This window comes from Rhinolophus ferrumequinum, chromosome 21 (assembly GCF_004115265.2).
Source record: "Rhinolophus ferrumequinum isolate MPI-CBG mRhiFer1 chromosome 21, mRhiFer1_v1.p, whole genome shotgun sequence".
In the NCBI taxonomy this organism is placed as follows: Eukaryota; Metazoa; Chordata; class Mammalia; order Chiroptera; family Rhinolophidae; genus Rhinolophus; species Rhinolophus ferrumequinum.
The window spans coordinates 45,171,363-45,197,236 of NC_046304.1; the positions used below are offsets into that span (position 1 = coordinate 45,171,363).

At 45.1% G+C, this 25,874-nt stretch overlaps 2 protein-coding genes across 8 annotated transcripts in view; one reads left to right on the top strand and one right to left on the bottom strand.

Annotated features, from left to right (window-relative positions):
- Window positions 1-25,874, top strand: part of ARSG (arylsulfatase G) — a 95,352-nt gene that overhangs the window by 5,678 nt on the left and 63,800 nt on the right. The gene's annotated exons all lie outside the window — the stretch shown is intronic.
- SLC16A6 (solute carrier family 16 member 6) lies at window positions 167-16,053 on the bottom strand. 7 transcript variants are annotated; one of them, XM_033090535.1, is made up of 7 exons: window positions 14,576-14,709; window positions 8,224-8,359; window positions 7,382-7,620; window positions 5,958-6,101; window positions 4,949-5,077; window positions 2,095-2,913; window positions 167-1,011 (listed from the first exon to the last, which is right to left on the bottom strand). In XM_033090535.1, exons 3-7 carry the CDS (start codon window positions 7,611-7,613, stop codon window positions 761-763), a joined length of 1,575 nt encoding a protein of 524 aa, XP_032946426.1. In that variant the 5' UTR covers window positions 7,614-7,620; window positions 8,224-8,359; window positions 14,576-14,709; the 3' UTR covers window positions 167-760. The 7 variants fall into 7 exon arrangements, with proteins under 7 accessions (XP_032946426.1, XP_032946424.1, XP_032946428.1 ...); XM_033090533.1 differs by having other exon boundaries at window positions 8,201-8,359; XM_033090537.1 differs by lacking the exon at window positions 8,224-8,359 and adding an exon at window positions 13,153-13,273 and having other exon boundaries at window positions 14,576-14,647.

Consider the following 25,874-nt stretch of genomic DNA (forward strand, 5'->3'; position numbering starts at 1 on the left):
TGAAATATTTCTGGTAATGACAGGCCATAAAAAGAACTGGGAATCTTCACATTCATGAAGTTCAAGACTATATATATATGTATATATATATATATATATATATATATATATGTATATATATATATATATGTATATATATATATATGTATATATATATATATGTGTGTGTATATATATATATATATATCTCCATTTATTAGCCAAGTGTTTGGTCTTAAAGTATATTTCATTTCCATTCAATATTTGGAAATTAAGAGGCTATAATTTTTTAATGTAAACCTCAGCATTTTTCAAAGGATTTCATACAATTTGGTCATATTTCTGAAAAACTTAGAAATGATTTAAGATTTTTTTGAATGGCCAGTTACATTTCAGTGACCTGGGGTAGATGTTGTTTTACAAGATAGCAGTTTATCACATGTGAGAGCTCTTAAAATCACCTTGCCAATTCACTGCACTATTTTAACATTGGAATGTGAACCATAGTCCTGTATCTTTGTTTTCAGACTGAATACAGCCAGATTTATATATGGAAGAGTGTTGGGTTGTTTTTGTTTTGGCTGAAAAAACAAGCAAAAAGGAGAACTTAAGACGAAAGAAAAGGATGTTGGTAGTGGTGGTTACTTACTCGTTTCCTTCAAAACGTCCTTTTGAAAGTGAGTGGAGCGGTCAGCTCCTCTGTACCACTGTGTCCCCCAGGCCCCAACCCTCCCAACCAGCCAGCAGGGTGGCTGATGTGACAGGAACGGACGGACACCTGTCATACTGGCTCCGCTTTCATAGGAACTCTGTGCTCATTTTTCCCAAGGTCCATTTCCAGAAAGTCTTCAGGTATGTCTTGTAAAGCTCTCCCACGGTAACTCTCTGCCTTTGCTTCACCCGCATGATGACTCTGGCACAGTCCCTTTTTACAGGGTCTCACGAGTGCGAGGCACACAGCAGCTACGCACATACCAGCTGCACAGGAGTAGAAGGCTCTGCTGTAGATCTTGCTTTGGTCCACCAGCAGGCCTGGGAGAAAGCATTCGCATCTGTTAGCTGCATGGACACAAATCCTTCTCACCAGGCGCCCCGCCCCCACCCCACATCAGAAACCGCCTTCTTTGTTTTACCTTGTTTCTCTAAAGAAAAAAGAGTGTTCAAGGTAGGAAAGGAATCTTTTCTAGATGGGGGAGAAGAACGAAATCAGACATACTGATTAGCACCTGAGGGAACTGTTGCTAAAATGCCTTCTTGGGCTAATAATCTGTCCTGGTAGAGAATCTAAGTCACAGGACAGTTAGGCCGCTTCTTTGCCAAGGTGATATATTCTTCAGAGAGGCAAGCACTCTGTTAATCTCACTTGAGTTCATTTCAGGTATCTTTTAACATGGGGTAAGATTTCTAGTCACAATAACTTGAAGGGCCTATTTCAGGTCTAAGGTACGAAACATACCCAAATCCTTCCGACAAGGAAATACTCTGTAGTAACCACCTGAGTAAATGCAGAGTGTTGCTCTGTGCTCAATTCCCGAGCACCTTCCTAAGCAGGAAAGGTGACGTGCAGAAGTCCCTTAGTGCTGGTGTCCAAAGGCCAGAGGTTCATGAAGTCATAAGTCTATGGTGCCCCTTCTAGCATTGGCAAGGCCTGGGCAGCTTGGGCTGTAGACACCGGTTCTAATCCTGACTTGGTCACTGATTGACTATATGACCTTCGGCTGACATTCTTTGCTCTTCAGTTTCCTCTTACTTAAATCAAGAGAGTTACTCAGGTAATCTCTCATTCTGCCAGCTTTGTAATTCTATGGAAGTATAAAAATCAGTAGTTTTTTTTTTTATTAGACTTAAACAGGAAGCTAGCAGTGTTAATAAGGGAATAGTAAACATTATAGATTGTATAACGTATATCACATTGCCTGCTTTATAATACAATGTGATTTCCATTTATATTCTCCTGTCTTCCTTAATAATATTCTTGCCCAAACAGTGTCATCTTAAACGAATATGATTCAGGTACAGAAATGCTCCAGATGTTCCACCTGTCCAACTTTAAATTTAAAAAAGCAGCAGTAGGGGACAGTAGACAAGGGTTTGGATTTCGTGTATTTAAGTTACCTGCAAGGGGTGGTCCCCCCAGTGCTGCTATGCTCTGAATGAAGACGTAGACTCCAGCAGCAGAAGGCATCTTCTCAATTCCCACGACATCATCTTCAGAGAGCAGCGGAATGTGGGTGCCTCCTACTGTTCCAACCATAACACCAAAAAATATGCTACAGGATGTTAGACCCCAGAATTCGGTAGCAAAAGGAAAGGCAAACAGAGACACAGTCAATAAGATGACGCAGATGAGCTCGATGTAGATCTTACGAATGGGCTGTCTGTTGAGGACCATGCCAGCTCCGATTCTTCCAAAAACTTCAGCAATTGCCAGTGTAGATAATAGAAAAGCAGCGCGGTCCTTTTCAATGCCCAGACTGATGGCCAAGGGAATGAGGTACAAGGAGGGTGCAAAGAATCCCAATGTTGCAAAGAGACCAAATAATGCGTAACAAATGAAACTTTTGTCTTTCAAGATGGAGAAGTCCAGTAATGGGACTTTCTGATCCTTTTGCTCGGAGGGGGTCCTCTCCAGGATTTGTTGTTGCACGTCAGCCTTCGGCTCCAGTTCCATGTTGGCATGACTAGGCACATTTTTAGGTGAGGTAGTTAGTTCTACTCCTGAGTCAATGGAATCTATTGAGGTGCGCGTTTTCTCATTTTCAAGCATATATTGTACTTCTTTCAGATTTTCGTGGCCAGTTAGTTTCGGTGACCCTGGTCCTCTGATTATAATTGGTCTTAGCAGTGCCCCGCAGGCGACAATGTTTAACTGTAGTAGGCCCATGAGGAAGAGGCTGTATCTCCAGCCAATGTTCTCCTTCAGAGCTGTGAATGCTTGGATGGGCCGGAGGGAAGAAGAAATAACATGTAAGGTCAGAAACGGACACGAGGCCCAGGAGAAGACATCGAGTAGAAATATGGATTAGATTTAAAACTTGTGTTTTAAAAAATTGACTCAGCAAGGTAAATGCAGTCACCCTGTACTATCCTTCATTCTAGGTTTTGGTGTTTTTAGGAATCAAGGAGAAAATGTATGTAATGATTATTATATATAAAACAAACATTTTCAGCCCTGGTCTCCAAAAGAGCTTCGGAGGGTGTATTTTTCAGGTAGAGGCACAAGAAGTGAAATTAGTTTTTGACCTAGTTCAGGGTTTGGCAAACAGCGGCCTGCAGGACAAATCCAGTCCACGGCCTGTGTTTGATAATCAAGCTTCACTGGAACACAGGCGACACATTCATTCATTTACGTGGTCTACGACTGTTTTTGTGCTGTAACTGCAGAGAGTTGAGTAGTTCTGACAGAGACTTGCAGTCCACGAAGCCTAAAATATTTATTACCTGGCCTTTGATAAATACAATTTCCAACTTGAGCTAGAGCATTATACATTCAATCCTTAGTAGCAATGGATTAACTACAAAGTAAACTAAGAATCTAAAAGCTCAATGATTATCCCAGAATGAAATGATAGTTTTCCAGTTTCTACTTTGCGGAATGTCCTTATCCCGCTGAGTCATCCTCCTTCCTGCCAGTCAGTTGGGTCCTAGGCTGCTGACCAGAGGCAGCCTGGAGGGGTGGGCTGGACACCAGAGTGTGAGGTTAGGGGGATGGCCAAAGGGAGCATAAAGCTCCCCAGTGACCAGAGGATAATGCAGGCCCCACAAGATCTTAAAGTATCTTCACAGTCATCCTAAAAGGTGGGATGATGGTCATTAGAAGTTCATCTTACTACATTCTAATTCCTTGGAAGCTGACAGTCAGGTATGACAGACATACCGGTAGTAACTTGTTTACCCAGAAGATAGGCTTCGCAAGACAGCCCCACATTCTTGGGGGGCTGGACTTGCTTTTGTAGCATATGTTTTGCTCACACCTCTTGTTCCCCTATGAATATGGAAAAAGCGAGAATTGCAAAATATTTTAGGCTTGGTTATTTCAGGTGCTTTACACTCACCTGTCCATAACGGGTCTAATTTTTCTTTCTCTAATATTTCTTGAATGCTGTCAGATGCCAGCGATATGCCCAGTGTTAGGGAACAAAGCTGATCCCGACGTGTAGTTCTAACCCTTGGGCACTCGGCACTGATTCTCCCCTTAACATTTGATATGGAAAAATTGGAAACTGACAGAATAGTGAAAAGTACACCACCAAATGCCTGCCTGTACTTCACCTAAATTCAACAACTAACGTTTTTTTCCTGTCTCTCTGCCTGTATCTCTCTATATGCACTTATACATTCATTTTTCTGAACTATGTGAAAAGCTTCAGACATTCTGACATATCACCCCTGAAAACTTCTACATGAATCTCTTTTGAACGAAGTGCAATCCACTGATACATTCACCAAAAATGGCAGAGTAAGAAATGAAGCTGGGTCTCGGAGATTATCTGTCTACTGCTTGTTAGTATAATTCACAAGTTAACCTTAAGATAGGGAATTGAACCAAGGATAAAAATGTCACTGTGTGATGAGCCACATACAGATAATAAAACCAACTTTATGAGCACAATCTAAATGCACACTGAATATGGCTCTTGTGACAAAGGAGAGAAATAATCGTATGCACAATCCCAAATTGTTAAATTATTTATTTTGGAATGGATGTTTCAGGCCGTACACTGGAGATACGCCATGTAGCTTCCTATTTGTGTCAACTTGGAGTAGTATTAAAATGTTTGAATTTCTAACATGGGAGTTAAGGAGGACAGATGAGAAAAGTGTGCTGGAGAACAGAAGGAAATACCCTTTCTTTATGCATACAGTTACAGTCGTTCAGTAGCCGACTGTGGGCAAGTTAGTGTAACAAAAATACCTGAGAGGCTTCCCCTATTTCACATTAATATGTAAACTACTGTGATGTACCCACCTGGTGCAAAAGCAAACATAGCAAAACATTCTCCCGTAGAAGCAACTGCAGTGACCACAGAGCGTCTTTTGTCAAAGTACTGTGATAGAATGGTGACAGTTGGGAGAAAACTAAAGCAGTATCCCAAACCTGTGAAAGTCAAAAAGAACAGTGAGAATCACACACCAATTGAGTTGATATCGGAAAGGTGTATTCAGAGATCTGGGATTTGTGTGTTTGTTTTTTAAGTCGTAAGTTCTGGGAGCCAGTAATTCATTCTGGAAAAAGGTGCTGTAGTAAAGAAAAATGGGTTTCATGAAAGATCTGGAGAAGCTGCAACAGGTGTTTCGGGATGCTAGGGGTATAAAAACTGTTTTCTATTTTTTTCTGCTTTTTTGCATTTTTTTCAAATATATATAATTCACAGTGGCCAGAACTAGTATCAAATATAGTTTTCATATATAATAAGACTTGTATTTGGAAATAAACAAGTTTTGATATGTGCAGAAATATATGAAAAATTTCAGTGTGCAAAATTAACTGAATACACACACACACACACACACAATCACACACAATCACACACACACCATCTGTCAGTAATGTATGAACTCCTTTTACAGGGAAGAAAATTTTCTCAGCCCCCTAAGAATAAGCCCAGCACACTGCACCCTCTCTTTATAGCTCAGGATGCTAAGACCCCAATTTGGGGAATATCGGCTTAAGAAATTCAAATCTTACTTTGTGAAAATGATGTCTTTCGGCAGCAAACAATCACAAAAGAGAAGTTATCTTTCTCATTGGCAGACGTTAAAAATCAGACATAAAAAAGTTTGGGCATCGAGAATAGGTTCCAATATCTCCTGGGGTCCCTACAGCCCAGTTCTAAACCCCTGACCCGGGACACTATTAATTTTAAAGAAGAAAAGGAAAGAGAGAAAGAAATACACTTTGGGTTTGAGTCCCTCCTTCCCCTTCCTTGTCCTTCAAACTAAGTATCTGGAGAATTTGAGCCCGGAGAAACACTTACCAGAGATGACGCCAATTGCAATGTACATGTGGTAAACCTCACGAGAAAAGGAGGCCACCACCATTCCTATGCTAACAAGCAGTCCTCCCGCCATCACCACCAGGCGGTGTCCAAAACGATTGCTCAGGACAGTGGACAGGGGAGCTGCATTAAAAGAGCATAACGTGAGATTCCTTAAGCCTTGAACGTGGAGGGACAGTGAACTCTATAACACATTTTATGCAATGGTTACTTAAGTCAGTTCAGGAATTAAAGTTAAGTCTTGGACAACCTGGGTTTGAAATGGGCGGGTCCACTTATACTCAAAAATTTAAAAATAAGTGTACAGTTGGTCTTCCTTATCCCCAGGTTATGCATGTGCAGATTCAGGCAACCATGGATGGAAACAGTATTTTCAATCTGCGAATGGGACTCCATAGATGTGGAGGACTGATTTATGCCATTTTACATAAGGGACTTGAACATCTATGGATTTTATATCTGAGGGTGTCCTGGAACCAATCCCCTGCGAATACCAAGGGATGACTATAGTTAAGGTTGGGGGGTCAAAAGTTATACACGGATTTTTGACTACGTGGAGGGTTGGCATCTTTAATCCCTGCATTGTTTAGTGGTCCACTGTATTTAAATATATTCTTCAGGCTCCTTAAAAAGAAGCCAGGGTAATAGTGGAATAGTGTAAAACTCATATCTATATTTTTAAAAGATTTTGACTCACCATGAGTGCCTATAAAATTAGATATGCATTAAATTTATGTTATTGTGTAATAAAAATGGGCTTTCCTAGGATTGCTTGAAAGATTTTGTATACTCACTACTTTGGTCTGTTTTTCAAAAAGGTACCATTTAGGTTCAAATTCTAGCTTGGTTGCATTTAACTTTAATAAAAATGATATAAAGTATGGTGACTTCTCAGTTATGCACACCAAATAGAGGACAGTGATGTGACAGAAAATTCAAAGTGGCTGATGAATTATAACCTGTGTAGCTTATATCTGTCATCTGCATGTAGCTACATTTTCATGTTTCCAACCTAAGCATGTTTTTGTGAGACCAGGGCCTAGTAAGCCAAGCAAACATACTTGCGACGTTGCTTGTTTAGAAAATGACTACATCCCCCACCCAGAACTGGGTTTTACTGCTGTCCTCAACATAATCTACAGCATCCTAAGATTGTGCACACAGTAGGTGTTTAATACATGTGTGTTAAATTGAAGGCAGTCAGGGCTGGCAGTTAAGGCTTTTTTTCCCTTCAGCTCCTCTCTTTCTTGCCATCGTCAACCCCCTGAAAACTGTATTACTTGAGGCTAGAAACTTACTTGAGGCCCAGAGGTCATACCTACAGGAAACCCGTCCCTAGGTCGTTAGGCAACTTAAAAAGAGGCATATGCCTGTATAGTGTTTAAGCTGGAAGATGTACTAACCTGTAAATGTTAAGATAAACACACATATGGATATTATCCATGAGATCCTGCTATTAGATTCATCAAAACTGTCCATTAAGTCATTAAAGAAGACCCCAAATGACTTGATGACCCCATAGGTAAAGACTTCAATGAAGAAAAAAGACACGGCTACTGCCCAGCCCCATCCTCCATCAGGCACTTGAGTATAAACGTTGGCTCTGCAACAAAGCCGTGATTTCTTCTCGGTCATTCTTAATCTGAAATAAAAAGTTAAAAAAAAGTTCAGATCAGCCATCGCATGAGGCTTTATGATTCTAACACTCTTTAGCAAACACGACAGATGAGTACTGACATTTCTTAGGTTGATGAATGTATAAATTATATACAGTTAGAATAAAGTCTTTGGATAAAGTATTTAATATGTATGTACATGCAGAAGGTGACAAAAAATGTATACATACATTTTAAGATAACATCTTAAGAAACACATCTTAAGATAACATCTTAAAATGTCTATATGTACTTTTTTGGCACCTCCAGTATACAAATTACTACTTGTGTGTGTATGTATATATATAATCTTTGTATATGGATTCCCCCAAAGAAGTTGGAAGTAAGACTTACAAACTGCCAGTTAAATGGGAAAAACCAATAACATAAATCATCAGGACAGACACTTAGAGGCAATTTGAAGGACACAGAGTGGCCAACAAACCAAGCATCAGTGGTAACCTTGAACTTGAAGAAAAGTTAGGTTAAGGAAGACTGACGTGACCAAAAGGAATGTTGATCGGAAATGAAACCTAGAAAAAGGCAGGCTGAGAGGCAAACACTGACCGTTAAGGAAGTACATCTACCACCTTCCCCCGGAGAAGTGCTTCAGACGCCCTATGGCTCTTGTGCCTCTGCCATTCAGATCATCCAGTTAGCTCTCCTTGATCTCACTTCCCACTCAGCAGCATTCTGATTATGACCTGGTGTCCCTTGTGGATGTACCTACCGGGACAGAATGTGACTATAAATCCAAACATGGGAATTCTGTCTTCTGGAGGTTTGTGTGACACGAGCCAGTTCTCAAAGCTGATCACCCGTTGGTGCATTAGCAATGACATTTCCATGCACACGAGCACTACTACTAGAATATAGTGACCGAATCAGGCACTACCAATGTGAACTTGACAGTCAGTTACCCTAAAGCCTGACCTCAGCAGGCTTTCCATTCAAACTGCAACCGTCAGTACAAGCTGACCTGTACCGTACCACCACTAAGTAAGATGAAACACTGGACTGAACACTGGACAGAAGGTGGTTTAAGTCTCCTGCATTGGGCTCTAGCACACAAACACTGTCATGTTCAAAGACCCTGAAATTACCTCTACTTTGAAACAGTGGTTTTAGCCCAACTACAAATTCGTATCTATAATAGTACGTGAGTCCATGGTCTTAGGTCTTAATGGCAATCCACCATGAATTTAAGAATTCTCTACAATTACAGTTATATACAGGTGAGTTTTCAGGATGCATGCATAGCCTTTTCTTAGCTGTAAGTTGTATTTCAAGTACTAAGGCAGATTTTATTGATAATAAGGGCAATTGAAAAACAACAGGACACAACCTCATTTATCCACTAGACTTGCCAATTTCTGGTATCAGGATCTAATATTCTGAATTTATAACTCTTAAAAAGCAGCAAATCTGACCAACTTCATCTCATTCATCCTATTGATTGCACCACAGTAGCCTAGTACTTTGAAAGGTCTATATACTTACTTTTTACCCTATTGCTGTTAAGTATTTAGTTGAATAAAATCTATGTAATTTTACTAACAATTGTCACCCCAATAAATTAAAAAAAAAAAAATTAAAAAAAAAAAGAGTAAGCGAATGAATGACTAAGGAAAAAAAAAAAGAAACAGGGCATAAGATGCTTTAAGAAGCTTAAGCGTTCTGCAGCAAAGGCCTTTGCGTTTCATTGTGTGTCACTGTGTCACTGATTGGCTCCTGAGAGCAAATGGGAAGGTGGGAAGGGCAGTTAAACAGATACAAGCTGAGCAGCTACAGAATAGTTGTCATTAGTGTTTCCCAGCCCAGAAAGCAATTGATTTAAGATGGGATCCTGGAGCCCTCGAGCAAATGAGGTTATCACAGCACCCCTCCCTCATTAGACTTCCAGAATTCACTGAGAAATGGGGCAGCTGTAGCAGGACTGAGCACAGTACTAGACTTAAGATTTAGAAGAACAAATGAATGAGTGAATGAATGAATGAATACTTGTCAGGGTTGCAGGCGGGAAGAAGGGGAAGTGGGGGTGGGCAGCCTACAGCACACTTCTTCCCTTCCACTTCCTCCCCCTCCCAGGCCAGTGGTTCCAGCTTTTCCTTGTGAAGCCCATGATTCCTTTACTGGTCTCTTAATTGGCTCCTGTGTCCTGTACGATTAATCTCTCTGAAGTGCTGCGTTGTCATGGCATTTTTTTTTTTTTTTTGCTCAGTTTTGCAATGGCTTTCCTCTTTCTGAAGGATAAGATCCACTGATTAGTCTGACTTTCAATTTCCCTCAGAATTGAACCCCAACCACTTTTTTGTAGCCTTATTTCTTGCTGTTCTAAGACTCGACTTGCCTGCCATGGCCAAAACGGACACTTCCCCTTGCCCTCAAGGTTCTAACCACCTTCCTTGCCTGTGGCCTTGCCCTTTGCCCAGGTGGATGCCACCTCTACAGCTGGCACCTTTTGATGGCCTGGTGCCATCAAAATCCATTTCTCATGATGCTTTCTCTGACTGACTCAATGTCAGGGGCTTTCTTCATGTGACAGGTATCATTTAATAATGGGGTATTGTTTACTTTTATATGTCTGTCTTACAATCAATTAAATTATAAGCTCATGGACAACAAAAACTGGGGCCTATATCTCTGTATGTCCACCCCTCCCCCCAATACCTTGCACACAGCTTTTATTCTATTTTTTTCAACCGTGTACTACCAGGTGCCAGGCCCAATGCTAGGCCCCAGGAATACAATAGTGAAAAGACAGAGATGGTCGCTGCCTCCATGGACTTAAATACTTGTTGATGATAATGATAAGGAACCTGACACTGAAATCCATCATATTTAAAATCATTCAGCCAAGTCCTTCCAGAGCTTAGCACACTTCTGACAAGTAGGCCTGAGTGGCTAAGTCCAAGGCAATCGTTCTAACCCAGAAGGGTGCCCATAAGATCCTGGAGTCTCACTGAGGGCTCAGGACCAACCTGAATGAAAACACGGGGGTGAAATTGATGAAGGCCCCAATGAGACAAACTGAATCTCTTGGAGACTCTAGCCTCAACTCCCTGCAGGATCGAGACACAGATTCTGTTTGTTGGCTTGCATTTAGACGAGTAGGACTAGACTGGAGTTTTTGTAGGAGATGAGTTTACCAGCCCGTCCTCAGAAGGCTCTATGTCAGGCCAACATTTCAGTTGTGGTGATGGGTGCCCATCTCACTCTTCCTTTGCCTGTTATGATCAGTGGTTGGCACATGCATGATGGGCAGGGTTAGGATCAACCTGGAGCCCCAGAATGGAGCTGGAATTACAAAATGATAAAGCTGAAAGGGAATTTGGAGCTCACCTTGTCCACCTCCTCTTTGTAAAACTCTACTTGTTTTGCAAAATGGGAAAACTGAGCCCCGAGGGAAAGGGACTTGACCAAAATGGTCCAGAGTCACATCTCCTGTGTACTGAGCCCTGCTGTGTCAGCCCCCAGGACAGCATTTTAAAGGCCAGGGAGAGGGATATTTTATATAGAGGTTGTGAGGAAACAACGTTTTTCAATGATAACAGCTTTTTTGACCCCCATGTGATAAAGAGGCTGTAAGCTGTTTCACCACTTAACTGTGTGACCTTGTGAAAGTCACTGCACCTCTCTGGGCCTGAGCTCCTCATTAGTCAAATCGTTAGTCAGAGATTTTTCTGGAGAATCTTTAAAGGCTCCATCCAACTTTAACAGTTAATACTTTTGTATTCAGCACTGATTTTTCTTACCTGATTCCTCAGGTAAAAGCTGTTGGCCCAGTGAAACCAGGGAGCTAGGAAGAAGTGAACGTGCAAGATGGTACTCAGTAAGGTCGGTGAAAAGAGGCGGCACATTGGTGAGATCTGATGTATGACAGCTGGATAGAAGAGGGCAGCCATTTGATGCTCTACTGTTTACTTTCTGAGCCCCTTCTGGGTGTTCGATCCCCTTGTGATTTTTACAACTTTGTTTACCTCTGTGGTACCCTCTTGCAGCTAGATCCAAATATAACTTTCACCTGCATTCTTGGGTTTTTGGAGGACAGAACCTTATTACTGGGAATACCATAAACATGACCTCCCCCGAACCTACTCTTGCTTTAAAGTTTATGCCTTTATCATTCTAAAGCCTCCTCTGTTCTATTAAAATTCGGCTTTGAAGATAAGACCACACTATAGAATAATAGAATAACCCGGTTTCTAAAATGTGCTGGGTAATAACTTCTGCATTTTGCATAGGATCACACAGGGCAGCAACCTACAGGGTAGTTCGCAGCTCTTTCTAGACCAAGTGCCTGGTAGCTCATTTGGCACACAGTAGGTGCTCACTAAGTTTACTGAACAAAGCAAGATTCGGGGTGCTCCTGAAGCAATGCACTGCTCTGTCCTTAGAAAACCGAGGTATCAAGTGAGGAAGTTCTTGGTTGCAGAATCAGTGCTTTCCTGGATTGTACTCCTTTCCTTTCTTCCACTGATTCAGCAGGTCACCTGGCTTACAGCAAAAAAGTACGGACTGAATTCTAAACTCAGTTACTTAGAAGCCTCTACAGATTCCAGAATAGGGAAATATCTGCTGGTTTTGGTTTTATGGTCATGTGATTTTATGTGATGAGAAGGGATACGAGTTACTACTGTGTGGGGATCTAGCTGGTGAGGCAAGCTGACCGACCCTGTGGCCTTGGGTCAGTCACTTTACTCCTGGATGGTCAGTGTCCTCAACAGGCAAACGAGGGAGCTGAGCTAGATTCCGCCCCTGAGAACCTATAATTCTATGAGAGACTTTGACCCTGACGTGCTCTAAGCCACGCTTTAAACTTTCTCAACCCATGATGAGTCCTGTGAGGCAAAGCCCATGCAGGGGTTTGTCTTCGTCAGGCCTGTGGGTATTATTTGTGAATTCGTTTACCACTGACTGGCTGCACAATCCTGGGGAAATCACTTAATCTCTAAATTCCATCACCTGTGAAAGCAGGGGTTAAACATGGCAGTCTGAAGGTTCTTTCAACCATGTAACTGCGATTCTGAACACTGGTTCCTGGCAGCCACCTTGTCTTCAGCAAATGTTCTTCCAAGGGAAGGATAATAAAATACGCTGGGCAGTTTGGAGTATGTCCTATGAGCATTTGGTTGTCATAACTTTATATAAATAAGTATTCTGCCAAGGTCTGTGGAGCTGCTATACCTGGGAATTCCACTGATTTGATTTGTTGAGAAAAGATTTGACCTGAGGCATGAAGGATGGATTAGGTTAGTATAGATCATCAAAGTGTTAATCCAGGGTCTGTTCAGAGCAAAGTTCAAAATGCAGACTTTGGATGGAAATGGTGGTGGCTGCTGGTGGCTACACAGGCAAAGCCTAGGCAATGCATTGCCAGTCGCCATTCTTCTTAAAGGTGTAGCCTGGATAACAGCTTTGGACAAGTTGTTTCCGGCCCCAGTTGTCAAAATCATTCTGTATGTAGGTGAAGTTCATTTGAATTCTGTATTAAAAAAAAAAAAAATCCCCAGCCTGACCTGGAAGGCTGCCTCAGCAGCTCTGAATCACTGGATACAACTGCTTCACCCTTTTATAAGATCATAATGTTGAGACCTGAGCGCCTAAGTGTCCTCTTCAGGAGTTCCACTGAGAAAGTCCCTTTTTTGGAAACCAGAGAAGGAAAGCTCAGGGTTAGTGGTCCTCATTAAGACAGAAAGAGCTTTTCCACTTGGCTGCATTGTTTATTTACATACTGTAACTCCCTCCCTTGGCCACCCTTCCCTTAATTATGAGAAGAGGTATTTCTGTGTCCCAGGCAGGATGTATTATTGACCGCCCCCCCACCCCAATGCCACATAATGGTGCTTGGGTCATGGGGAGATGCATCACTTCAGCATAAGTATTTGGTATTTTTTGCAAACGCTACACTCATCCTACTATGATTTGCAAAACAGTAAGGTCACTGAGAAATCTCATTCCCAGGGGAGAAACCATGTCTTTGGAGAAAGAGGTGGTACGGAGCGTCTAACAGTGCAAACAAAACTAGCTTCCAGGTTGACAAGTTGTAATTGCTGTTCCCCAGTTGTCTCTGGGGAACTTTTGCCAAGACTAAGGCGCCCACCCGCAGCACCCCACCCCACGTTTGGTGACATTCTATATGCCACCTAACACACTTCTATCTATCACCTGTCTTTGGGGTGGGTGGGGATTTAGTTTAAAAAACAAAAAGAAAAAAAAAACCGAGAAGGAAATAACCCATTTCCTCTGCAAAAATCATCCTCCCTCGCTGCAGACGTGTTCAGTTCAGCTACAGGGGCGCTTTCCTGTGCTTGGCAGCTCAGGGAATCTTGGAAGTTGAGCGGGACCAGGCTTCAGCGACTGACAGCTCTGACCGGCAAGGTGTGGGACTTGTGCTCTGCGGGGAAATACTTGCCTTCCTCCCGGGGGGTCACACTGGTGCGCCGTTTGTGTGTGTTTGGTGGGCGAGACACGGAACCCCACTTTCTCTCGTGCTGCCTCAGTGGCCGCCCTGCGTGCGCGCGAGCCTGGGACATGTACCTCTGACATTTCGCTCGTGTGACGCGCAGGCAACTCCAAGCGGAAAATCCATGCCCGGTGCCCCCGACTCGGCCTTTGGCCGGGAACCCCTAACCCGGGTCTGGAGGCACTCAAAGACCAAGCCTGCCTTTAGGCATTTTCCGGACCCAAGTGGACCAGGGCCGGGATCATTCGCCTCCGCTGCCCACACTGGCGATAGCGCGTCATCCGGGTGGCCCTGAGCATTCCCAACTGTCAGAGAATATTTTTCAGAATAACCTCTCCAAATGTTAAGATGTTAAGTGCTCTCCTCCGCCTCCCACCCCCCACCCGGCAAAAAAAAAGCCCCTAACACAGATTAATATAACAACCCACACACCACAATCAAACTTTTAAACATGTAAAATAATAAAACCAACTCACCAAGTTAGAAGGGCAGAGAATAAACCCCAAAAGGCTCCCAATAAGGCGGAGGCTTGGCCTCCCCTCCTTATAAGCCGCTCGGTAACATGAGAAAGGTTTAACTCCTTAGGGCGTGGGCCCGAGCCTATCGCAAGTTGGTTCAGGCGGGTGTCACCGGGCGCCCGCCCGCAGCGCCCCGCCCCGGCCCCCCACCTACTCCCGCGCCTGGGGCACCCCGGCCGCACCCTCCCCCCACCCCCCACCTCTGCCTTCTGCGCTGGGGCAGTGCGTTCTGCTGCCCGCGCCCTGGCCCCGCGTCGCTGCCTCTCTCTGATCCTATACCGGCTGCAGCCGGTCTCCGCCGGCCTCGGGGGCGCGCCGCCGCCGACCATGTGCTGCGAGCGAAGCGGAGGAGGGGGCCGGCCTAGAGCGCGCGCGCCGGCCCACGTGGACCGGGTCCGCACCGGGCGCGCGCCCGTCCCGAGGCGGTCTGCGGGTCACCGAAGGTAACGGCGTCGCACTCCGGCTCTGGGCGGCCCCCGCCGACGCCGCCGGGGTCCTGGGCGCTCTGCCTGTATACCCTCCCCCAGCTCGCACCCGTGCGCGGCTCCGCGCCGGCTGGACCGGGCCCGGCAATTTGCTGTACTGCAAGTGGGGAGCGCGGGCATGTTCTGAACTCTTTCTCCGAGCACTCCAGGTTGGGCGCTCGGGGTGCCCCGGCAGTGTCCCTTTCCGCAGACCTCCTCCGTGCCCATTGCCGCCGGTGCCCTGAGGACTTGGGGCTGTTGGGTGAGGGACGCCCGGGATGGTCCCACGTAGCGCTCACGGCTGCAGCGGCTCCTCTGGCAGAACAGGTTCCTTCCAGTTTGGGTGTGAGCGGCGCGCGCGGCGCCGCGGTCCCCAAGTTCCTCCTCCAGCGCCCACTTCCCCCATTTTCGTTAACTCACGCGCCCCCACAGTTCCCCTTCCGGGAGGGGGGTGAGTGTGTGCCGCAGTGGCCCCAGGGAACAGGCGGCCCGGTTGCTACTGGTGTCCTCCTTTCCCCCCTTTTCTGCAGCAGCATCCGCGTTGAGCGAAGGGATGTGAGCAGCCGGGCTGAGTCAGCATCCCCGGCCGGTGGCGCGCGCGCACCGTCCTCCTAGGAGCCGCGGGCCGCGAGGTCCACACAGGTGCACCGTTCCTGCCCCGCGGGGAGCCCCGTATAGCACAGGGACCCGAACGTTTAGGGAGTACATGACCCTCATCCCAAAGTCCTGTACCCCGAAGTCACTGAACTCAGCAGATGATGCATGGGCAGCTTCAGTTAGGAACCGTCCTGGGCACAGGGCAGTGTGTCGGCTCCTAGGCGTTTTCGAAGCCCGCGGGGGTGCAGACTGAGCTTCCTGGTCTCCACCTCAAATCCTCAGGACTCGTTTGGGACCTTCACGGAGGCAAAGGCCTTGTTGTCAGCATCCCCCTGCTGACTTTGGCACCAGCTACTCCCTTCACTGGGGTTCTGAGATTGTGGTTCTGATGCCAAACTCCAGAGAGCCTAATCTGGGAGTGCGCGCACAGAGGGTCACCACCAGGAGGAGTGGGCGATCTGAATTTTGATTAAAATCCCACGTTGCTGCCTGGTTTCCCTCATGATTTGGGTTAAATACCTGTCTGAGCTGTTACCAAGCTCCGAGGGGGTTAGGTGGGGGCAGGGGTGCTGGTGTAAAGTGCTCTGTTAGGGCCAGTACTGTCCCGCCAGGGGCCACTGATTAGCTTTGCAGCCTTGTGGGAGTAACTTCTTAGAGCACCAACGTCCAAATCTGTAAAATGGGGACAACGGTGGCACTCCCAGAACTGAAAGGTTTAATTTATGATCCCTGTCAAGTTCAGATCAAAGTGACTGGCATATGGCAAGCCCTCAGTGCCCATTAGTTCTTATTGTTTTCATTTATGGGTGAACAAGTCCGATGACTGACTCCTACACACACCCAGCAAACGATCCTATTTCCACATTGTTCTTCGAAGAATCCACAGGTAATGGTATTTGGAAACTGATTGTAATCACTGAAATGAAAACTACTAAAACGGGACTGACTGTAGGTGTTATCTTTGATATTTAAGATCTTGAGCATTGGGACCTGTCAGTGCACTCACTATGGAAATGTCATATTTCATATGACACAGCATTCACTGTATTCAGTTTTGCTTAGCAACCTCGGGGCACAGCCCAGCATTTACAACTGGGTGACTCTAAGCAAGTCACAAGAGGTCTCGGTGCTTGAGCTTCAGGATTTTAAAAATTAGAGAAATAATGGCCGGAAGCTTCAGTGGTGAACAAATGACAGGAAAGTCACTTCTGAGTATTTGATCAAGTGAAACAAATGGCATTGTTACTATTATTTTTACTAACATTAATTTTACTTAATTTTTACATGTTTGCTTTGTTCCCAACACTTCATTAAGTGCCTTACATGTGACCTAATTTTAACCCCATCATCAGACTTAGGCAGCTGACACTCATTCTCGTTTTATAGATGAGAACAGTTGAGACACAGCACTGGAGGGAATTGCCCCAGGTTTCACAACACTTACAGGCACACACTGGCCCACTTTGCAGGTAGAGCTCATCCATAGATGACATTTGCCTCCTGTGTTTGGGTAACAGAGAGATGGCTGGAAACCCACCTCAGCCCAGCCTGGCCAGCCACAAACCAGTGACTTTTGCCCACGCTGATTAGAGAGGCTGCCTTCACCTAATTCCCTCAATCCTAGTGAGACCAGGCATGAAAACCCCTGCTTTTTTCACTCCTCTAGGGAGAGCAAAGAGGAAGAAAGCACTGCATTACCATGGTAATCAACCCTCCCCTCCAAAAAGAAAAACAAACAAACAAACAAACAAAATAAAACAAAAAAAACCCACCCTGAAACAAAAAAAGCTCCATGAACTCTATTTAGTTCTGAATTTGAACAAAAGAACCTTTGGCGTCTGGAGTGTAGGAACCAGAAAAATCATGAGATTAAGTGAAGCGTTCACCTCTCCTCTTGGCCTCTTCTGTTGTGTCCGTCACAACCCAAGGGGTATAGAGCCCGTTGGCCCTTCACTTACAGTGGACAAGGCTGTAATGATGCCCTTCAAAAGTCCCTCAGCATCTTCTGGGGAAGTAAATTGGCTCTGAGAGCCATCCCCACTGCTCTCTTTTCCAGCCATCTTCTTTAGAGTCATTTGCATGAGAACAGATTCCTTTGTGCAAAGTTGGCCTGCCTGTTCTCTGTCAACATTTATAGTCCTTGTCTTCATGTTGGGTTGCTAGGCAGATATGACCCTGGCTTGCAAATAAGCTCACTGCATTTACCAGCCTGTGAGAACTTCAACTTGGGGTAAGTAGATGGAAAGGACTCTTGTCCAGAGCTCCTAGAGGAGCAAGCCTGCTTTTCAAGGCTGGGTCTTGAGAGCAGCCAGTGACTCGGAGGAGGATTTGAGGGGGCCCCCGTGAGAGGCCTTGATTTTCCAGAACATCATTTCTCTCCTAAACCTGATTGCCTGAGGACCCACTGTGGTGCCGGCCTCGTTCTCCATTAGTATTGCATAGTTGGCCTCCCTCTTAACCAGAGCCAGGAATGCACTAGCATACCCTGCTCCAGCTGTCAATGTCTCGGGGGGAATATTGAAATATTATGTCAGGGAAATTGCCTCTTCAAGTCAATGCAAACCATCCCTCCATCCATCTTGTTAAAGATGAATTTCCAGTAAAATAATGCTTACTAATAATTTGTCAAAATTTATAATACGTGTTGTTTCATTATAAGTTATCACTCAGTAATGTGATAGGAACAGTCCAGAAGGATTTTGTTTTTTTTAATACTTGGAGTAAAGTATAAAATATTAAATTTCAATTTGTACACAATCGCTGTGTATTTCAGAGAAATAGGATAAGGTAATTCAATGCTTTCGAACATAAAAGTATATTATGTTGAGATAGGATGGAAATACAGTTTTGAAAAACAGAAAAATGATGAAATTTCCAAAGTAATGGGAAATACGCTCATGTAATTTCTAAATGAATGATGGTGGTTTTCTAACTGCTCTGGTGTTTATGTTTTACACTGGGCACATTTAAAAGAGTGGTTTAATAATTTTATTATAAAAGTAATGTTTACAAATACAGTCGAAATGGTATCTTTTGCAGCTATTTAAAGTTACGATGAAACGTTGAAGATAACTAAAAACTGAGGGCGGTGTAGACTGAATGTTTGTGCCCCTGCCGCCACCTCCCAAGTTCATAGGTTGAAGCCCCACCCCCAATACGACGGTATTTGGAAATGAGGCCGTTGGGAGGAGTTTGGGTAAGACTAGGTCAAGAGATTGGGGGTTCTTATGATGAGATCGATGTCTTCATAAGATGAGGAAGAGACAAATCTCTCTCTGAGAACACAGGAGGAACTGCCCTGTGAGGATATAGCGAATAGGCCGCCATCTGCAAGCCAGGAGGAGAGGCCAGAAAGCCTGACCATGGCGGCACCCTGATTTCAGGCATCCAGTCTCCAGAGCTGTGAGATGATACACTTCTGTTATTTAAGCCACCCAGTCTATGGTGTTTTGTTACGGCAGCATGAGCTGACTAATACAGACGGCGTTTATTGTATTCCCAAATTCTGTTGGAGGATATCCAAGCAAAAAACTTTGCAGGCCGCTGAGTATAGTCCACGTTACTATGAGGGCAAGAAAGATGTGCTCTCTGCCCTCATGGATAACTTCTCCCTGGGGAAAGAAGCCCAAGAGTCACTATAGTGGACCGTGCAAGGCTGGGTATGTAATTGAGAGGTACGATGTGAGATGCTGTAAATGGAAGATACACGTGAGGACAGGCTCTGGAGCCTGACCTTGAATCCCAGTTCTGCCTTCACCAGCTGTGTCACCTTGGGCAGATTCGTTCACCTCTCTTGACCTCAGTCTGCTCATTCATGAAAGGGGGATGATGAGAATACTTTCTGCATAGGGTTGTCGTGGGGGTGCTTAGCGCTGGGGGGCTGGTTGAATTACTGTGTGTAGGGGTTTAGCGGCTTAGCACTGTGCTTGCCTCTCCATGAGGAACTGTTGGCTGGGAGATTGAGGAGGATGGAGATCAGTGAAGCCTAGAACAGGCAGGAAAGACCTTGCAAGGACTGGCAAGGGGGAAGAGTGAGGGGTGAAAGCATGAGAGGAAGGCAGGAGGTGAGAGAGAGCACGCTGGACTTGGGGACTGTAGGGGATGGCAGTAGGGGCTGTGGAGATGTGATTTCCATCACGCCTGGCTACCATTCGGCGCAGTGCTGGGGACGTATCACTAGGTGGGTCTCACTCACTCTGGAGTAAGTTTTCTTTGATTTCAACGGTGATGTTTGTTTCCAGACTTCTCAGTCTTCAGAGTGTGCTGCTCCTATAGTTTTGGCATCCTCTTGCTACTTAAAAAGAAGAAGAAAAAAAAACATTGCCTGGAGGAGGCACCTGTAAGCTACCCCAAGCCTGTTGCAGAAGTCCTAAAACCAAAACAAAACAAAATCAAAATTCTCAGAACAAGTGATTTAAATCACATTGCTCTCAGAATAAATGCACGTCGTATTAAACTTTTATGACACAGTTGTGGGTCATGAAACCTCACTGGAAATATTGGAAAGTGCTGTGTTATGGGACCACTGGGTTTTGACCCAGTGAGATCAGGCTTTCTTTGGAAAATTGTTGGTGTTGCCCCACCCGTCATGTTCCTCAAGGCCCCAGGAATAAAAACCTGCTCTCCTGCTATGTTTCTTGCCTGAAGGGAGATGCTGGCTTTCCTCATCTTGTCTAAACACGCACAGCCTGCCCTGCTGTTCCCTGGAACAGTACACAGTGTGAAGTATCTCTTTTAACCCTTTTGGCGCAGTGTACTTTCGAATTTCCAGATGGCTAGGGAGGTGATGCAGAGAAGCTAGGAGAGAGCTTCAGGACTGTGTTAATGGATGGGAGGCCAGGAGGGACCCTGCCCCGTCAGGGTTGGTGGAGAGCTGTGGTCTCCTTAGATGAGTCTGAATGCTTAGTAAGGGGACGTGGTAGGACTGGGTACAGGAAGCGTTCATCCTTCTGCCCCACACCCCTTGCTCCTCAATCCGCGCAACGTCTGCTCATCGCAGCCCACTCATGAGGACGTAGTCATCTCCCAGGCCACAAAACCACACCCCAGAGGATGTGGTCCCACCTCTCAAAGTGTTGACTGTCTAGTTCAGAAGACAGGACACATGTGTGATTCTTACCCAAAGCGGCCTTTCAACAAGTGCACTTTGCAAGTTGAGAATCTCAGAAAATGGGGAACTTTGCAGGTCATCTGAGGTTTGGGAAGTGATGAGAGGAAGCTGGGCTTTCAGGGTGGGGTGGGGCAGGCTTGGCCATACTTATTCATGTTAGATGCACTCATTCGGCAAGTGTTGATTGAACACCCTCTGTGCTAGCTACCAGGAGTCTTCAGTGCATAAAACAGACAGACAGACATCCTTGCTCTTAAGGAATTTACATCTTAGGGTTGCGGACTTTTCTTGCTGGAGCATTTCGCCCTGTGTCATGGACACATAGTTTTTTTGGATGTTTCTGATATGAAAACGTATTTTCTACTTTCAGTTTACATCAGCAAGAAATTTCCTTCACACCCTCTCTGCATCTCGACTTGACATCATATTGTTATATTGTCCAAAACCAGATTTGCTGGTAGGCAGAGTACTCCAAGGACCATGCCAGCTGTCACCAGAGTCTGCCTAGGCAGAGGGACCTGGCTCAGGTTTCCCCCAAATGTCACAGACAGCCGTGGGATTGCGTCACAGGGAGCTATAGTTTGGAGCTTAGGAAATGCAAGCCAGAATGACCCTCCACTTTCCTTTTGGCGTGGTGACCATGATGTTTGTAGCTTCTACCAGAACCCATCAGCAGAGCACGCTGACAAAGACTCAGCCCGTAGCTGCAGGGAATCTGGATTTCACCAGTCGTTTTGCTTCGTATTTAGTAATGCTTTGGGCTTGCACAGTACTTTGTGAAAATGCTCTCATATTTGCTATCATTTCACCCTGAAAACAATCGAGAGTTGGGATAATAGTAGCCAACATTTCTGAGCGCTTACTGAGAGCAGACACTTGTGTTGAATTATATCATTCTCATGTTGTGTTTGGGGTGGAGGAAGTTTACTTTGGCTTTGTTTTTCGGGTGAGTGGGGAAACTGAGGCATAGAGCAATTTAGTAACTTATCCAAGGTCACACAACTAGCGAACAACTATGAATCCTGGACACACATTCTTCTGGAAGCAGGCCATCACATCCCAAACATCAGTTCCCCAAAAGGCAAATTTTCCAAGTACTTGTTTCACTGGATTGAGCATTTCCCCCCCCAACTTTTGATCTTACCCTTGGTAAGACCAAGGGCTTTGGCCCTTGCCTCAGCCTCAGAGGTTCTCAGATGAAACCTTAGCTGGAATCTGTCTTAGTCAGCTTGGGCTGCCATAATAAAATGCCATAGACTGTCTGAAACAACAGATGTTTATTTCTCATAGTTCTGGAGGCTGCAAAGTGTAAATCAAAGTGCTGGCTGATTGGAGTCCTCGTGAGAGCCCTCTTCCTGGCTTGCAGATTTTCACTGTGTCCTCCAGCGTTGGAAAGAGAGAGCAAGCTCTGTCCTATCTTCATGTACGGGCACCAATTGCGTCCTGAGGGCCCAACCCTCATGACTCATCCCACCCGAATTACCTTGCAAGGGCCCCATCTCAAAATCCATCACTTTGGGTGTTAGGGATTAATTTATGAAGTTGGGGAGCACACAATCATTCCGTCATAACAGAATTTAACATATTCCATTGTAGAAGTGGAACAGATCTGGGGAAAGGACAAACCTGCAAAACTGGAAAAGACAGTACGTAGTATTTGAGAGAAAGTTCCCTATGCTCATGAAAATGTAAACTTTGATAAGTTTACATTATCAAAGTGTTCATATGATAGAGAAAGATACGACGTAAGAGGTGGGCCTGCCAAAAAAAAAAAATCAAACCTGAGTCTGATCTTACCTGTAGATCTACAACTTAGTTTACAGGAAGAACAGAGGCCTGGTGAATTTTAAATGATATTTAAAATATTTAAATGGGGTACAATCAGCCAGGTCCAAAAGTTGAGAAATTTTATAGGACAAACAATTGTATTTATTTACTAATGTATTATAGGGAAGAGAGAAGAGGAATTTATAAATGAAAAGAGATGAGACACATGAACCAAATGCAACGTGTGGTAGACTTTGGATCCTGATTAGAACAAACCAACTGTACAGTAACCATTGATGAGACGATGGAGGACGATTAGACACTGATTGGATTTTTGAAGATATTAAAAATTAATATTTAAAAAGGGCTGTTGATAGAGTTGTGGTCACTATTTTATTTTATTGTTGTTTTTTTTTTTTTACTTTTCAAGGTTATTAATTACTCAGATTGTCATACAGAGAACATCAGGAAGCATAATAGATAATGCTTTTGATTGGTTTTTAGCAGAATGTAGTAAAAGAATCCTTATTTTTTGGAGAACTATATAGAATTGTTTATGGATGAAATTACATGCTATCTGAGGTTGGCTTCAAAATAATCCAGTGTATGTGGAGGATAAGGGAGAGAGAAGTAGGAGAGCAGACAGACAAAACAACCAGGCTGGCCGTGTGTTTGTTGATAATTGTTGAATCTAGATATTGGGTAGGTACGTATGAGTTTCAACTTTCGTATGGTTGACACCTTCCATGATAAAATGTTTCACAAATAATAAGTAAACATCGCTTTGTACAAAGCTCTTAAAAATTTGGCAAACAGGCTTTTAGGAAGTAGATTTCAGGTAATTGCCCTTGAGCCCTTTCCTCTTGACCAAACCCCTCATGAGTTTTCTTCTCAAGTGGAGGATAGAATTATAGGGAAAGGATGTGATTCAGACCCCAGCTACTCTCTCTGTTTTTCTGACCTGATTTCAGGGACCCAGATATAATTTCTGCAGGGCAACTGGGTTTTTAGATGCATGGCATGATGCCACCTCTGCTCTCCCAAATTGGCTCCTGCCACATGGCTTCCTTCTGTGACAGTCCCAACAGGTGGTTCCAGCATAAAGCCAGGCAGGATGTCATATGCTGCCTGTGGATGAGTTTCCTGGCATCCTTGGGTTCTCCGAAGTGATATTCCCAACAACAGGGTTTGGCTTGAGGTCTTTCAGCCTAAAACACACAACAAAACAAAACAACAGCATTTTAATTATCTAAGTGGAATTGCTCTCCCGGCCTGGATGGAGGCATTCTATCAACAATTGTCTTTGCGCCACTGATAAGATCAGTAAGTACTGGGGATGTAAGGTAGAGCACGATGACTAGTTAACACTGCTGTGTGGTGTATTTGAAAGTTTCTAAGAGAGTGGATCCTGAAAGTTCTCGTCACAATGTCAAAAACAGTTTTTCCCTTTTTCGAAACATTGTGTCTTTGTGAAATGATGGATGTTAACTTACTGTGGCAATCATTTCATATATATGTAAGTCGTTATCTGTGCCCTTCATCTCGTATAGTGCTGTGTGTCCATTATATGTCAGTAAAACTGAAAGAAAAAATATACGTAACAGGAAAAACAGATTTTCTTTGCATTTTCTGTTGACCTAAGACTGAGTCCTCTCCAGATACACTTAGGACAGCAATCTTGCAGAGTTGGGCCAGCCCCAAACTGACATGTTAGGGTCTAGAGGCCACTGATTATACATAGGTATTAAATCACCTCAATAACTGTTTGTCCCGGCTGCCATGGTGAGTGCCTTTTCCTCTCCACTTGGGCCCGGATTAGGGTGAGGCAGAATTTAAGCAGGAGCTCGCTGTCAGGGTCATTGGAGGGCAGGGAGTGCCACATCCTTCAATGTTCTGCCCTGGGCACTGGGCCTGCCTCACCCTGGTGCTGTCTCTCACCTGGATGAGGCCGTGGACTCCTTACTTCTCCTCATCTTTTCTCACATGTCCTGTTGCAACACATTTGCTGCTTCCCAGCAGAGCGCCAGTGGGTCTGTTACGGTGCAGTCAGAACTCGCTGCTCTGGCTGAAATCCTCTGCCCGCCTCCCCTCCCGCTCAGTGAGTCTGTCTTCCTCCTGACTCCCTCTACTACTTGCCCTTCCTCATGCCACTGTTTCCACAGGGGCTTCTTCTTTGTTGTCCCTCACAGGTGCCAGCCCTTTGCGCTTGCTGGCTTCTCTGCCTGGCACACATATCTGACATAACTTCCCATAGCCTCATAGCTTTCTCCTTTCTCTCCTACAGATCCTTCTAGAAAAGATCACCTCAGTGAGTTTGTCCCTGACCTCCCTCTTTCACTTTGCACCTGCTCGCCTCCATGCACCTGACCCCTTTCCTGCTTTGATTTTCTATCTGGCACATTCATTTTACTCATTTTTTTTCCTCCCCCTATAGGAAAGTTAAGGGGCACGAGGGCAGCGGGCTTTGTGTTTCATTCCCTGCTGTATGCACAGCACCTAGGTCAAGACTTGTCACTTAGTCGACATTTGCTGGATGGATGACAACGCATGGGAGACTCACTTCAGACTGCACACGGGCAGTGTGCAGGCAAGGTGCCCCAGGCCCCTTCTGGCCGCCCTACCCCGCCCCGTGACGCCTGGCCCAGCAGGCGCACCAACCAGGTCCTGATATGTGCGTAAAACAACAGTGCTGTGTACCCAGAGACCACACTCCCCCAGCGCCTTTGTCTTTTTTGGCCTCAGCTCATCAGGAGCTTTGTCTCTGGAAAACCAACAAAAGCCCTCTGCCAGAAAGGTCGGCTGGACCTTCTTGTTATTTCAGCTGTTTTCAAGGCTCTCTCGCAGGCTCTCGCAGGCTGCTTGGCCGCAGGGAGGTCCCCGGGGAGCCGTGGTCAGGTGACGGACTTCCCGCTCTGGTATTCAGGCACTGCAAAGCACATCTTCAGGTGGTCTCATCTTATTCGCTTCTCAGCCCTTCTGGCCGACAGCCGGCCTGTTGCTCATGTCACATCTTAGGGGCACCATTATCCATAAGCCAGCTGGGAACCTGAGGGGAGGCAGTCCTGCTTTAAAAGGGGGTCGTAGCAAAGGACACGAATCATTGCAAAGCTGATCAGCAACTCGGGTTCACTCCACTGCTGGCTGAAGAGCCCGGAGACAAGGGTAGTTGTTCCTACTTGTGTTCAGCAAGGATGGGTCCCCGTCCCTTCTGCTGGGATGGAACAGATGGGCCTTCCTTGTGGAGTTTGCTGAGTCTGGCCCAGGGGACAGAGGGGTGAATGCTTTATTTGCCAAAGACTCCCTTTCTTCCTTAGGCCAC